Source organism: Silene latifolia, unplaced genomic scaffold, assembly GCF_048544455.1.
Source record: "Silene latifolia isolate original U9 population unplaced genomic scaffold, ASM4854445v1 scaffold_79, whole genome shotgun sequence".
Classification (NCBI taxonomy): Eukaryota; Viridiplantae; Streptophyta; class Magnoliopsida; order Caryophyllales; family Caryophyllaceae; genus Silene; species Silene latifolia.
The window spans coordinates 2,796,172-2,810,423 of record NW_027413701.1 but is presented as its reverse complement, the minus strand read 5'-3'; the positions used below and the strand labels follow the sequence as shown (position 1 = coordinate 2,810,423).

General features: G+C 41.9%; 1 protein-coding gene across 1 annotated transcript; it reads right to left on the bottom strand.

Moving 5' to 3' along the window:
* Positions 1 to 636: 636 nt before the first annotated feature.
* LOC141640431 (protein FAR1-RELATED SEQUENCE 5-like) lies at positions 637 to 3,560 on the bottom strand. Its single transcript, XM_074449235.1, has 5 exons — positions 3,229 to 3,560; positions 2,738 to 2,939; positions 2,477 to 2,675; positions 1,533 to 2,036; positions 637 to 773 (listed from the first exon to the last, which is right to left on the bottom strand). Exons 1-5 carry the CDS (start codon positions 3,558 to 3,560, stop codon positions 637 to 639), a joined length of 1,374 nt encoding a protein of 457 aa, XP_074305336.1.
* Between the last annotated feature and the right edge of the window lie 10,692 nt (positions 3,561 to 14,252).

Here is a 14,252-nt window from a genome sequence, read left to right as displayed (position 1 = left end):
ACAGTAGACTACCCTAATGAGGACGAAAGTTAAGTTAGTGGTATTTTAGGGTGGGAAGTGGACCGAAAGGACCTTCTAATATCCGTCTCGCTTTAGTTCGTCTGAGCCATTTACTGCTAAGTTGTTGTACTACCGTAGTGAACCGAATTCCCGACATGTCTCCCTCTTATTGATAGTTTAATTCATTTCTTGCTTTACTGCTCTTGCCTTATTTCTCTTCCTTTTACTCCGTAGTTTAGAAACCAAAAAAATTAATCAAACCCAATTGTTACCGTAGAATTAGAAATAGATAGCTGTAGTTGCATTCCTCCCTGTGGATTCGATACTCGACTGCCTCTACTACATTTTTAGTTGAGACCGTTAGGTTTTATTTTTGACAGGTACGCGACAGACGTGTCAGTGATACTTTTCATCATGTGGATCTTGAGAGGAAGGTGAACCGTCGTTATTTGGTAATCCAGCTGGCAGCAACTCTTGTCCTAGCTGACATGAACGTCATAGGAAAAGGAATTTTGCACAAGGTCACCAGTTTCGTAGCTGAGAAAGATGAGATCCTGAAGCAAGTAGAAGTCAGACGAAAACTTAAAAGGATATTGGCCAAAAAACCTGTCAAAAAATAGAACGTGTTTCTGTTCATTATGTAGTGTTTCTTTTCATTTTGTAGTGAACATATGACATATTTTGTAACTCTAGTCTATTGTCAAGAAACTTCTTAACAACATAGGCAACTTTTTGTGAATAGATTGTTACTATTTCTTCTTGGTCTGTTTTAACTAAAATAAAAGTTATACAAAATCGCGTAAAAGTTACACATAATTTTAGTTGAAGTTATACAGAATGGCCAAAGAGTAACAGTATACGAAATATTTGGAAAAATTATGACTGAAGTTAGGTGAAGTTATACAAAAAGGGATACGAGTTATACATAATATAAGTTGAAGTTACACATAAATGTCTAAGAGTTACACATTATTAGTAATTTTACAATCAATTACTGGAGTTATATATGCTGTTAGCTGATGTTATAAAAAAGGGACAAGAGTTATACATAATACGATAACGTGTAACAGTTATACAATAGGCATAGGAGTTTTGCAGGATATCCTAATAATCATACACAGGCATTCTAACATTAACTTGAAGTTGCACATAATATGACTGAAGTCATACAATCTATAAGTTGAAGTTACCGAATTAATGCACCTCAACTAATTAATTACAGTGCAACTTCCATCAAAAATAGACAAAAGCTAGCTACTTAATACCCCTCCGTCTCACCAGATTCTTTACCTTTTAAGGAAAAAGAGCGTAAATAATTTGTTGAGACAAAGGTATTTTGCTATTGCCAACTAATACTTCTTCTTCTTCTTCTTCTTCTTCTTCTTCTTCTTCTTCTTCTTCTTCTTCTTCTTCTTCTTCTTCTTCTTCTTCTTCTTCTTCTTCTTCAGATGCTGGTGATAATGGCGGATGCTCTGAAAATGGGTTAGGCCAGTTCCGTTTATCGTGGTGTGCCATTTGTTTGCAATTATTACACATGCGCTTTGCTTTACTAGCTAAGGCAATGACTTTAGTCTTAGCTGACACCATTATTTTACCGCTGCCCTTGTTTTTAGATTTTTTTGGTGGAAGTATTGTTAAACCTTCACTGGCGGGGCAACCAAGAATTTTCTCCAATTCTTGTTGCTTAGTCAAAGCTTTATTGCACGGTAAAAGTTTCTCCTTGAATTCTCTAATTAAAGAGCTTAAGTTCACCACTTCAGTCACACTCATACCACGAAGTAAACCAATGGTCACATGAACTTCTGACCACAACTTGACCATCTCAACTTCTTTTCCATCAATGCTACTATTTGCACCCGTTAGTTCACCATCACAGGCTGATAATTTAAATTGAAGTGCATCCTTTGTCCATCTTGCAGCAACGTAATCTTCTGGTATTGTCGTCTTGCCGTTTGCTGAAAAAATCCATACTATATGTCGGCATAGAATTCCCTTCCTTTCAAACATTCTGCAGCTGCACCGTGCCACAAGTGTCCCTGAAATAAAATTAAATTTACAAGTTTCTGACAACTAAATAACTTCTTTTTCCACAGAGTTTAACTCTAGAACTATATCATACAACTTCAGTCATCTACAACATATTTCATTAGATGACAAATGTATAACTTCTTTGTTCAGACAGTGTAATTTTGGAACGATATCAAGTAACTTTAGTTATCTACTACATAGATAAAGATTAAGCCAAATGTATAACTTCTTTGTTCGAATAACGTAACTCTAGAACTATATCTTGCAACTTCAGTCATCTACTACTATATTTATAAAGTTTCAAACAAATGTATAACTTCTTTGTTCAGACAGTGTAACTCTAGCAATATATCGTGTAACTTCAGTTATCTGCTACATACTTCATAACTTCTATCAAAAACTTTATTATAAACTGGGTTGTACTCTACGTCGAAACTCCTCTCTTTACATGAATCCTTAACGACAGTCACCTCAAGTCCATCTACTTCACCATAACCCCCGGTCCTACATGTATCGACCGAGTAAATGACCTCATGTTGAAATTTGTTGAAAACCTCATGGATATACACTTTTGGCGCGTATTCCTCTATGGCTAAATCCGTTGCAATTTTTGGTGTTGAGTGTCGGTTATCATTGTCAAGCCTCTTCTGCATATGCCGTTGATGGTCCATAGCGCTCTCAAAACGTATCCAAAACTCAACTAACATACCTGACTTCTGCTCAAACTTCTTAAAAAACTATTAATGCTCTCTGATCTCTGCGTTGTCCTCATTACACCGCCCATGTTCAAGTCCCTGCAATGCGCCATCACCCACTGGCTCCTTTTATCGTATGCTTCTGTAAACCATTCTTCTTTCAAAAGACCATGCGCTTCCATTATTTTCGTCCACCTAACGTCAAAGTCACTGTTTCTAGGGTGTTGTCCCATATAATGTCGTTCATTTTCTGAAGAAACTCCTTATAGTCTTCTCTTTTCACCCCGAAATTCGTTGACACCTTGTTCATTATATGCCACGTGCAAAACCGGTGGCGTGCAGACTTGAAGGCAAGGGGTACGGCCTTAATAATCCCTAGATCCTTATCTGTTATAATGTACTAGGGCTCGTTCCCCCCCCCATAGCATTCAAAAACCTGCTGAAAACCCACTGGAATGATTCATGGTCTTCATGGGCAATCAACGCCCCACAAAATGTTACTGACCGCTTATGGTGATCTACACCGGTGAATGGTGTAAAAATCATATCATACTTGTTGGTCGAGTATGTTGGGTCATACGATACTGCATCTCCAAATAGCGAGTAGTTCCTTCTAGCAGTTCTGTCAGCCCAGATTGCCCTACGAAGGCTATTATCCTCGTCAACTTCATAATCAAAATAAAACCCCTGCCTATTTTCTGTCATATTCTTGAACCGATCTATGAGCAATTGCCCATCCCGTTTATGGATGAAGCATTTCACATATCTGTGGAAGTTCTTAAAATCAGTTAACGTAGCACCAATGTTGTCGAACCCATTTACATGTTCCTTACACATGTAGTACGTCCTTGTTGCTCATATCCTCAACTGCAATGGAAAATATATCCTGATTAGTGCTGACAATTAATCAAAACTTGAATGATCGCTTGACAAAAATTTCTTATCTATAACTGATACGTGAAATTTATATAGTCTTTTTAGCCTCTTAATGCACGTATTTCTATGTCATTTTCATTGCAAAATCCCCCAAATTGGCTACTTTGGTTCGTTTTGTCTCATTTGCAGAAATGGATCTTAAAGTAGTGGAATCACTCTTTATTCGTTTCTCTTAGCATGCATTTTGAGGAGATGGAGATTTAGAGCAGAATGTCGTCCCTTTGGAAACGTGAAAGTGGTCCTTGAAAGCTAACCAAACGGGTTCCTTGTTGATTTCAGTGGAATACACTCGATCGAGAACTATTGGTGGTTGATCGAGTAGTTTTGGCAGTGAAGATGCTCGATCGATTCCCTGTTGTACTCGATCAAAGTGAGCAATATTGTAAGTGTTCGATTGAAAGCTACTTTTTTTCGATCGAAAGGTTTTTCTGGAGAATCACTTGATCGAGTAGTTTAACGTTGCTCGATCGAGTGACTAGCATATATACACGGGTTTCTTATTCCGTGTTAGGTTTATTTTATGTTAATAATCACTTCCCTATATAAAGGAAGTCGGGATTAGGTTATAAACATTTTATTATCATCTTAATCATATTTTACTTCTCTTAATCACTGCTGCTACTTTTCTCATTGCCGGATTCGCTATTTTGTAATCTTTCTCTACTCTTTCTACTTAATCTAATTCTTTGCTTACTCTTAATTATTTCTCTTCTTTGCCTTTGTCTTTTAATTCTTATTTCATTGTTGTCTTTATTAGTATATGCTTCATCTTTTTAATCTACTTATTATGTCTTCTCTTAGCATGCTTATTGTTATTGTTGTTGATTGCATCAAAAGCATCAGTAGCTGAACTCCTTTGTGTTAGGATTAGGGGAGCTATGGTAGGGAATTGATGGAGTCATGAATATGTTAGACAATTAATTGTGAGAACTGTGCCCATAAAAATATAACTGTAATACGTTTAGTTGAGTGCACGCTTCTAAGCCCATTAATCTGGTTAAATTCGCTCTTAGATCGGAAGATTAGAATGAACAGGCCTTTTATGAACAGTAGACTACCCTAATGAGGACGGAAGTTAAGTTAGTTGTAATCTAGGATAGATAGCGGACCGGAAGGACTTTTCCCTTGCCCGCCTCACAGTAGTTCGCCTGTACTATTTATGACTGAGTTAGTGAATTGCCATGGTGAACCGAAATCCTGACATATCTCTCCTTATCTGATCATATTTTTTGCTTTTCTTGCCTTTATTGCTCTCTATTTTATTTCTCTTGCCTTAGACCTTCAGTAGTTTAGAAAGAAATCTAAACCCCCCCCCCAATTTGTTACTAGACAGACGAGATTAGCAGATAGATACTTTAGCCTCCTTGTGGAGATCGACCCTAATTACCGCTGACTTCTGTTAGTAGTATTAGGTATTTATTTTTGATACTAAAAAGATGGTATCAAATTTTGGCGCCGTTGCCAGGGAGGCAATTAGCCTATTTGTCTGTTTGTATTCGTTTGTCTCTCAGTCTCAGGGAATTTTAAATTCCTTGAGGCAGTTCTTATTTATTTTCTCTAGTGCTGTTTATGCCCAGGTCTAATGACACGTCTGTCGCGTACCTGCCAAAAATAAAACCTAACGGTCTCAACTAAAAATGTAGTAGAGGCAGTCGAGTATCGAATCCACAGGGAGGAATGCAACTACAGCTATCTATTTCTAATTCTATGGTCACAATTGGGGTTGAATAAATTTTGGTTCTAAACTACGGAGTAAAAGGAAGAGAAATAAAGAGGAGAGCAGATAAATAGGAAAATGATTTAAAACTATAATAAGAGGGGAACATGTCGGGAATTCGGTTCACTACGGTAGTTCAACAACTTAGCAGTAAATGACTCAGACGAACTAATGCGAGACGGATATTAGAAGGTCCTTTCGGTCCACTTCCCACCCTAAAATACCACTAACTTAACTTTCGTCCTCATTAGGGTAGTCTACTGTTTATAGCAGGCCTATTTAGTCCAATCTTTCGATCCAGGATTAATTGTAGCCAGATTAATGGGTGACATAGAAGCGTGCACTCAACTAGGTCGAGAATTACAGTTATATTGCTATAGTGACAGAGTCTCTTATGTTAATTCGTCTAATTCATTCACTACGTCGTCATTATTCTACCGCAGATCCCCTAATCCCAACATGAAGGGGTTTAGCTACTCATACTCATAACTAATCTAACAGCAGATAATTTCCCAGCAGATATCATAACGAAATAATAATAAAATTCAATAAATAATAAACTAGGGCAGAAAGAATGATAAACAATAACAAGAGTTAAATGCAACAGAAGGTTAATTATTATTAAAGAAAAGAGAAGATTACAATCCAAGCTATTTCCGGCGTAAAGAGCACGAAATCCGATGAAGCAATCCGAAAACGAAAGTAACAGTAGAGGGTTTAAGCAACGTAACCAGTTCTATAGTGAAGGAAGGTAAAGAGATAGATAAAAAGATAAAAGAGATCCCTAATAACCTAGTAAAACATAGGTTATATAGTAAAACAACTAAAGAGTTTATGCGGAAAAATAACACACGGACTAATTAAAGCCCATATGTCGAAAACCTCTCGATCGAGTGGATTAAACCACTCGATCGACCAACGTTGGCAGCAGAAGTCCCTCGATCGACCAGCATGGCACTCGATCGAGAACTTGGTCATGTGTGGATCACTCGATCGAGTAAGCAGTAGCTCGATCGAGTCTTGGGGAGCTTAGGAACCAGTCGATCGACCACCAATCAGCTCGATAGACCACTAGACAGCTCGATAGACCACTTGGGTCTTCAATTCAGCTCACGTCTTCACCCAAATGCCTCGTAAAGCGTGCAACGACACTTCTAAGTGCAACATCTCACTCTGGGATAATCCCGTCTCCTCTAAATGCATGCAAAAAGGACGAAAAGGAGCATGGTTCCACCACTTTCGCGATCATTCCTATAAAAAGGACAAAATACACCAAAGTAGCCAATTCGGGGCAAAATACTATAAAAATAGTAGAGAATTGCATAGAAATACGTGCTGAAATAGGCCAAAAAGACTATACATTAGGCACGTATCAAATCTCCCCAAACCAAACCTTTACTCGCCCTCGAGTAAACTCAAAACTAAACTAATGGAACGGAAATGATAACTCTGAGCTAGCTTAACTTGTCTACTTGAACCACTTTAATGCAAATGAAAATCAACGATTAAAGCTAGACAAACCAATACGCAAAAACGAATTATAAGTCGTTCGAAAATAAAGTGACCTATCGACCTTGCAAGACCAACAAAACCGGACTCTCACGTGGTCACTCTTCTCTCATGAAGCAAAGGGCAAATGTTATATGTAGAAGAGAGAAGAAAAGACAGTCACTCGCCTAATCTGACCTACATAGCATGCATGCAACAAAAATGAAAGACAATTCAAGTACTAATGCACACACTCCAACCAATAATGTCCGTCACAAAGAGGGTTTGCAAATAATATGGGAATAGTGAGGTTCAGGTGAGAAAAGGTAAAACAAGTTATGGAAATGTGGAGGTAAAAGCGTCAAGCTAGTTCCTAACAGACCATAATAAACCATCCGGATCTCAAACCGACCGAAAGACTAACACAGTGCCCGTCACTTGGCACAAAACTCACTAGATCGAAAGCACAATCTCCTCAAAAAATATAGAATAAGAGTGGAGGAGCTAGACGGTCACAAAGTTCCCTTTTTAAACACATCGTCTTGAAACAACTAACTGAAACAACCAACCCTCTTGTCAATTGTACGTCTTCAAACATCTTCTCAACTCTGACAAGAGGGTCCAACTTTTTCACAACTTTTTTTTTTTTTTTTTTCTTTTTGTACGTGAATCTCATCTTTCTTTTTCTCTTCGTTTTCTTTCCTTTTTTTTTTCTTTCTTCTTCTTTCACGTTTTTCCTCTTTTTTTTTTTCTTTTTTTTCAATACTTTTTTTTTCTTTTCCTCCTTTCTTAACACAAACACCAACTCCAAACAGGAATTACGGATCAAACTGCAATGGAAAACATACCACAAAAGGACAGACTAACTAGCTTGACTAGGCAGGCTTGTTTGGACTGTGGCTAATGGGTCAAAAAGGCAAGTTTTGGTCAATGTGGAGCTAAATGGGTGAAGGATGTAAAGAAAGGGGAATTTGCAAGACCCTCCCTGCATGTGACACCAACCGCAGACCCGAATATGTGCATTTGACGAGAAATTGAATGTCATAAATGTGCAAATGAGATGAACATGCTATGCAAGGAGTACTACTCTCAAAATTCCTAATGAACTGGTCATGAGTGGCACCAGTTATGGCTCTAAAAACTCAGAATTTTTAAGTAGTTTGCCAATTTATCAGGTCAAGTCTAAACAGTCAGCTATTATTTGAACAGAAATTCGTAGACTATGCGTGTGACAAAGCTAAAAACCATCAATAAAGTGCAAGGCTCAAGTGAATCGACAAGTTAAGTGCAATTTCATCACGGGAATCTACCGTTCCGACTCAACCTAAATGCAAAAATAAACGTGAAATTTTTGAGTTTTTTGAAATTTTCTAATTTTTTTTTTTTGAATTTTTGATTTTTTTGAAAATAAACAACAAATGCAAACTGAAAAATTAAACGTGAATGCAAAACAAATGCAGATGCAGACTCAAAAGGATGCAATACCCTCCCCAAACCAAAACGGACAACGCCCTCGTTGTCCTCCAAAGATACACCAAATGAGAAAAATGGGGATGTGAGTATACAACCAATAAAAGAAAAATAAAGGAGACGAAATAAAAGAGTAAGACGACATACAAAAACACGAACTTCCCAAACCAGCGAAAAATCGGGAAGTGAGTAGACCAAGATAGCTACTCGTCGTCGGCACCGCCGTCTCTCGTACTCCGACTCAACAAAACGGTCTCCCCAAACCAAAGAACAAACAAGGGGGAGACTCGGTCGTCATCTCCACTGATCCTGCGGATCGGGTGCGAACGGAGGGTCCCTCTCCTCCTCTCGGCGCCGGTGTGCCGCCCCGCTCCGCCCAGTAACCGCACCTCTCGTGCTACCGCTGTCTCCTCTACCTCCTCCTCTGAGTCAGAAGGTAGTGGAGGGTACCCGTCCGCTGGGTATCGGTAGAAGGAAGGATGCGGCCACCCCTCTGGAATCGGTCGCCGGGCTCGGATATGGAACTCGTAGAGCGGGAATACAGCCAAAGCCATATCCCGTCTCATCTCAGTAATGTACCTGCACATATCCGAAAGCACGGCATCACGACGCCCTTGGTCCATGACCTCGGGCGCCTCTAAGACAGGAGGGCAGACAAAATTGGCCGGAAAAACCGAACCAGAAGGAGGGTCAAGTGGGGGTGGAGTATGAGTCTGAGTGGGTGTAGGCTGAGGCGTGGGTGTAGGTCCAGCCTGGGCCTGAGTCTGAGCCTGAGAGCTAGAAGATGCTCCGGCTTCCCGCTTCCTCTTCTTAGAGGAAGAAGGAGGGGTGAAGGTAAGGTGGTAGGTAGGTGGAGGTGGACTCGCTCCCTCAGCAGCAGTAGGGAGCGGTGAAAGTGGCGGAAGGGTAGAGCACGGTAAGGTAACAGACGTGGAACCACAGATCTTCCACGTCCTCGCACTCCCCTTCGCCTTTGGGAACCAGGCGAAGACAGCCATGGCATCCAGGTCAAGGTGGGCCATCTCATCAGGTGAAGTGAGTCCAGGCTCAGTGGGGTAAAGGTGGCGGGCAATCCTAGTCACCAGCCCGCCACAGACAACAGCGGTCTTAACCCGAGTCCCAATACCGTTCCAATGCTGAGCTACCAGATAGGCAATGTTTAGAACAAACGGGGTACCGTAGTCAATGTTGAGGTACCCCGCGAGAATCGCTAGCTCAGTGTTGGTCAAGTTATTGGGCTCAGGGCGCCCAAAAATGGTCTCTCCTAACAGACGCAAGTAGTAACGGGGCGCAGGTAAGTGAACATGAGCTCCCTTCCGTGAGTGGAAAGGGGTGTGAGAAAGAGCGGCCCAAAGTGGCTGAAGGAGGTCTCGAGGTGGGGCGGTGGGACCGTCACTAACTAGTCCCAAAACCTGCCCAAACTTGGCCAAGGTCCAGTGGTGCGACTCGTTGCGGAGTCGAAACTGAATGCAGGAACTGGAGTGGTCAGCCTCGTAAGAGTCGGTGTCAAAAGAGTAGGAGCTAAAAAACTCGTAGGTAAAGGTACGAATAGTAGCCTCCTGCATGGTAATCAGACCCGACATACCCGTCCCGTTCAACAAACTACAGACCTCCTCATAAATGCCTAAGGTCTCTAGGTCAGTCCGCGCAAGGAAACGGGTGGGGGAGAGAGGGCAACGAAGTAAAGCGGTTAACCGTTTCCGGTGAGTCTCTGAAGTGAAACGTACCGTGGGCATCTTCGGTAGAGGTGTGAGAGTGCCCTCTCTCGTAACAACAACCTCTGAAGGGCTGGAAGTGATGGCTAACTGGCTAGCCAGCTGGTGTGGTCTCGGTGGCAGCATACCAGGCTGCTGGAAACGGGGCCGAATCCGATCCAAAGAGAGAAGGGCCTAGGAGTAGTGGTGGTGAAGCTGGCCCGAACTCGAGCTCCTACTGGCCTGCTGCAGCGGCGACACCGTCCCCTGCAGTGAGACAAGTAGAATCGGTGTTTGCAGTGGTGGCCGAGGCGAGCTAGTGGCAACAGCAGGGACCACTGACTCGCTCACGGACGAGCTGGAGGACGTACTAGTAGAAGGCAAAGAACTCGCGTCCATCCTGCAAAGTATCAAAGGGCACGAAATAAGAGAAGATGCTGCTAACCGTGGTTAAAACAACCGCTAACCAACATGTGACAGCAAAAAGGATGGCCCTATTGGTCGAAACAATCGACGTACAGCATACAAAACCAAACAATTCCTCAAAAATTTCGAAGAGCGGCATGTGAGTGGTGATAAAATGATGAAATAATGACTGCTAGAGGAGTAAACACAGCATGAAGCCACACGAGGGAGCTCGTAAGACTCCTAACAGTCGAAATAATCACTCACAGCGCGAGATTCCCAAAAATTCACAGCATATAAAGGCGATAGGGGACGGTAACGGCAATTAACAACAGTGGTAAGTAAGCATGGACTGAAGTTAAGCAAGCAAGGCAACAGAAAACCGTCTGACAGTCGACACATTCGACTCACAGGGACCCTAATCGCGGAAATCGCGGAAAATTCGAATTAATCATGTAGAAACAGTGAGGAATTGCGAAAACATCATCAATCAAGCTAATTAAGGGCATATAAACACAAATAAGTCGAAACAAAATCGACTAGACATGGATTTTCGAGCCCTAAATCAAATCACCTCAAAAAAATTGAATTAAATGAAGAGAAAATGCAAAGAGTGTGATAGAAACACTTACTTGATGATGATTATCCTACAACAAGCAATTAAACTTCAAATAACAAGCAACAAAGGCGGATTTTGATCGAAAAAAACCGCAAACCCTAATTCCTCTTAAAATCCGCAAAAACGAGCACAAAAGAGGGGGAAAATAAGGGGCTATTGAAGAATTAAGTGCTAGTAGTAGAATGTAGGTGGTGGATTTGATAATTTTGGGCAAAAATTGGGGATTTGGGGGAAATGGGAATCGCAATTAAGAGGGAGTTAGACGGAATTTAGGGGTTAAATGAAATAGAATTAGGAAAGTAAAGAGTTTTAAGAAAGAAAACTCCCGTCTCCTGTTCATTTCACTCGATCGAGTGATTTTAAGTCACTCGATCGAGGAGTTTTTGATGTCCCTCTGCTCGATCGAATACGAAACCTCTCGATCGACCTGTTTCTTTTTGGTCTTCCTCGATCGAGTAACCAGCCAGCTCGATCGACCCAATCGCCATTCGATCGAGTACAAAAAGTACTCGATCGAGGGCTTCTTCTCGTTGACTCTTGGATTTCCGTCTTTATTTCCTCGAAATGCATGACATTTCCCAAACCTGCATAAAACACGTCCAAACACATCCCAAAATACCAAATATGCAGAAACACAGTCTATAGTCTTAGTCTATGCTAAAAATTGTCTAAACTAATTGTCCTAATTAAAAACGTAATAAATAAATTCAAAAGAAATTCAAACGAATATCTATTACAAGTTGTTACACGGGGCATTTCCCCGTTTAATTCCCATTAGCTTTCAGTAGCCCCTTGGTGGGCTTCTGACTGGAGGACGTCACTTCAAATGACACTGACCGTCCTCTTTGATTTCCATGAGCTTGAATTACTGTTTGCAAGAGGAGGAGGAACATAGTTCCAATCTATGTAGGTTCGAACTGTCTTCGTTCTCGCCCCTCTGTCATCTTCCTTGGCATCCTTTGCTCCAGTTCGATTGATAGTGGTTGCACCACGTCCTTTGACAACTCCTTTCTTGCCTTCATTTGTACCTGCAGTAAGGAAAACAGACGATTTTTTCTCCTTTTTGCTCTCAGTATGAGGCGGAGGGTTAGCAATAACAGCAATATTCTCTAGATTTTCATCTGGAGTGTCAATAATAGGGTCAACAGAAGAGAGGGCATTGCAAGGCTGAGCCTGCATGGGAGCCCTCCGGAACTTGGACTGATGGAAAGTCAGCTCCTCGTCTCCTACCTGGAAAGTCAAAGTCTTCCCCCGACGTCTATTACTTGCACGGCGGTGGACAAAAATGGTCTCCCTAAAATGATAGGGGTGTGCACATCTTCGGGGATATCTAAGACGACAAAATCGACGGGAATAAAGAACTTCCCAATCCGAACAGGTACGTCTTCCGCTACACCTAGTGGCCGTGATAGACTACGGTCGGCCATCTGGACAGTCATGTTGGTGCAACTCAGTTTTGTCACACCAAGTCTCTTAGCTAGAGACAATGGTAAAACACTTACGCTAGCGCCTAAATCGCATAGCGCATTATCAATCAATTGCATTCCTATGTGACAAGGGATCGAAAAACTACCCGGGTCTGATTGCTTAAGAGGTAGCTTATTTTGAGATAGGGCTGACCCCATCTCAGTCAAAGCTACAGTCTCATTATCATTAATGGTCCTCTTACGTGCTAAAATCTCTTTCATAAATTTTAAATAAGAGGGTACCTTGGTCAGCAATTCAGTGAACGGCACGGAAACTTCCAAGCTCTTCAAAAGCTCAACAAATTTGCTAAACTGTTGATTAATCTTGGTATTCTGCAGCCGCCTCGGGAAGGGAACCGTGATTGGTATCTCGAGCCCCTTGTTTCTCGCTTCCAAAGTATCTTCCGGAGCGAGTTCGGTATCCTTTGGACGCTTCTTACCTCTCGAACGAGGCCTTTCTGGTAATTCCTCGCTTAAACGAGCACTAGCAGGCTCTCGAATAAGCTTCCCGTCAGTAATATCACTCGATCGAGCAATGTGTTCACTCGATCGAGCACCATCCTTAGCAACTTCAGTCGATCGAGCAACATCCCCACTCGATCGACCAGATTCAGCTTCCAGTTCACTCGATCGAGCAGGAAGACTACTCGATCGACCAGATTCGTTACCAATTCCACTCGATCGAACACCTGATTTCAGTCGATCGAGTAACTGCTTCGTCGTGAGCCCCTTTTTCTTAACAGAACACTGTTCATCATCAGTTGCAGCTATTTCCAGGTCTGATTTCTTCATTTCTGGTCCCTCGTAAGAAAGACCGCTTCTCAACTCTATCAAATGTACCGTCTCATTTGGGTTCTTCTCATTTTGAGTCGGTAAATGACCGGGCTTCCTCGAAGATTGATTCGCGGCGAGTTGGGCGACTTGAGTCTCAAGTGCCTTTATGGTCGCGTCTCTCTGTTGATCACTTCTGCTTCTTTGTTGATCACTCGCATGAAGCTGCTTTGTAATGGCTTGCATCATAGACTTTAACTCGCCCATTTCACTCACCCCACTGGAAGATGAACCGTGGTTAGGAGGGTTAAAAGACGGAGGCTTCTGATAGCCTTGTTGCTTCTGGTGTGGAGGAATATAGGGCTGCTGCTGCTGATTTGGAGGAGCGGTGGGATTGAGTACGTTGTTCTGATTACTCCACCTCAAATTGGGGTGGATATTCGGCTCGTAATGAGTGTTGTTTTGCCTGTAGTGTTGAAAGGCAGCACATTGCTCATAAGGACTAGGACAATAATCAGCGACATGTCCATCTACCCCACATCTCGTACAGACGAAGGGACCGTCTGTCATAGCATTAACCTGGTACATCCCTGGCTTGAGAGCTCCCCCTAGTTCATACTTGTCGAACCTAGCAGTAAGGGCTTCTAATGCGGCCACTGAAGAGGATTCAACGGCTCTCCTTTGGTTTCCTCTTGAATTCTCGTATTCAGCCCTGTGAGTGGCTAAATCATCTATGATTTTCCATCCCTTCGTCGGCCCCAAGTTGTCAGAAAATCGACCGTTGGCTGCCGCATCTAATATAGCCCTCTGATCATCATATAAACCATTGTAAAAATGGTTACACAGGCTCCACCTTTCGAAACCGTGATGCGGTATGGTCCGCACCAGTTTCTTAAATCGAAGCCATGCCTCGTGGAAGTTCTCGTCAGGCCCTTGTTTGAAACTTGTTATCTGAGCTCTAAT

Excerpts from the sequence above, each read along its gene's own strand:
- LOC141640431 (XM_074449235.1), bottom strand. The coding sequence starts at position 3,560 with ATGTGTAAGGAACATGTAAATGGGTTCGACAACATTGGTGCTACGTTA. Across the intron at positions 2,676-2,737 it reads GAAGTTTGAGCAGAAGTCAG|AAGAGGCTTGACAATGATAA; the intron begins GTATGTTAGTTG and ends CGGCATATGCAG. Across the intron at positions 774-1,532 it reads TAGTAAAGCAAAGCGCATGT|TTAAAACAGACCAAGAAGAA; the intron begins GTAATAATTGCA and ends CTTTTATTTTAG.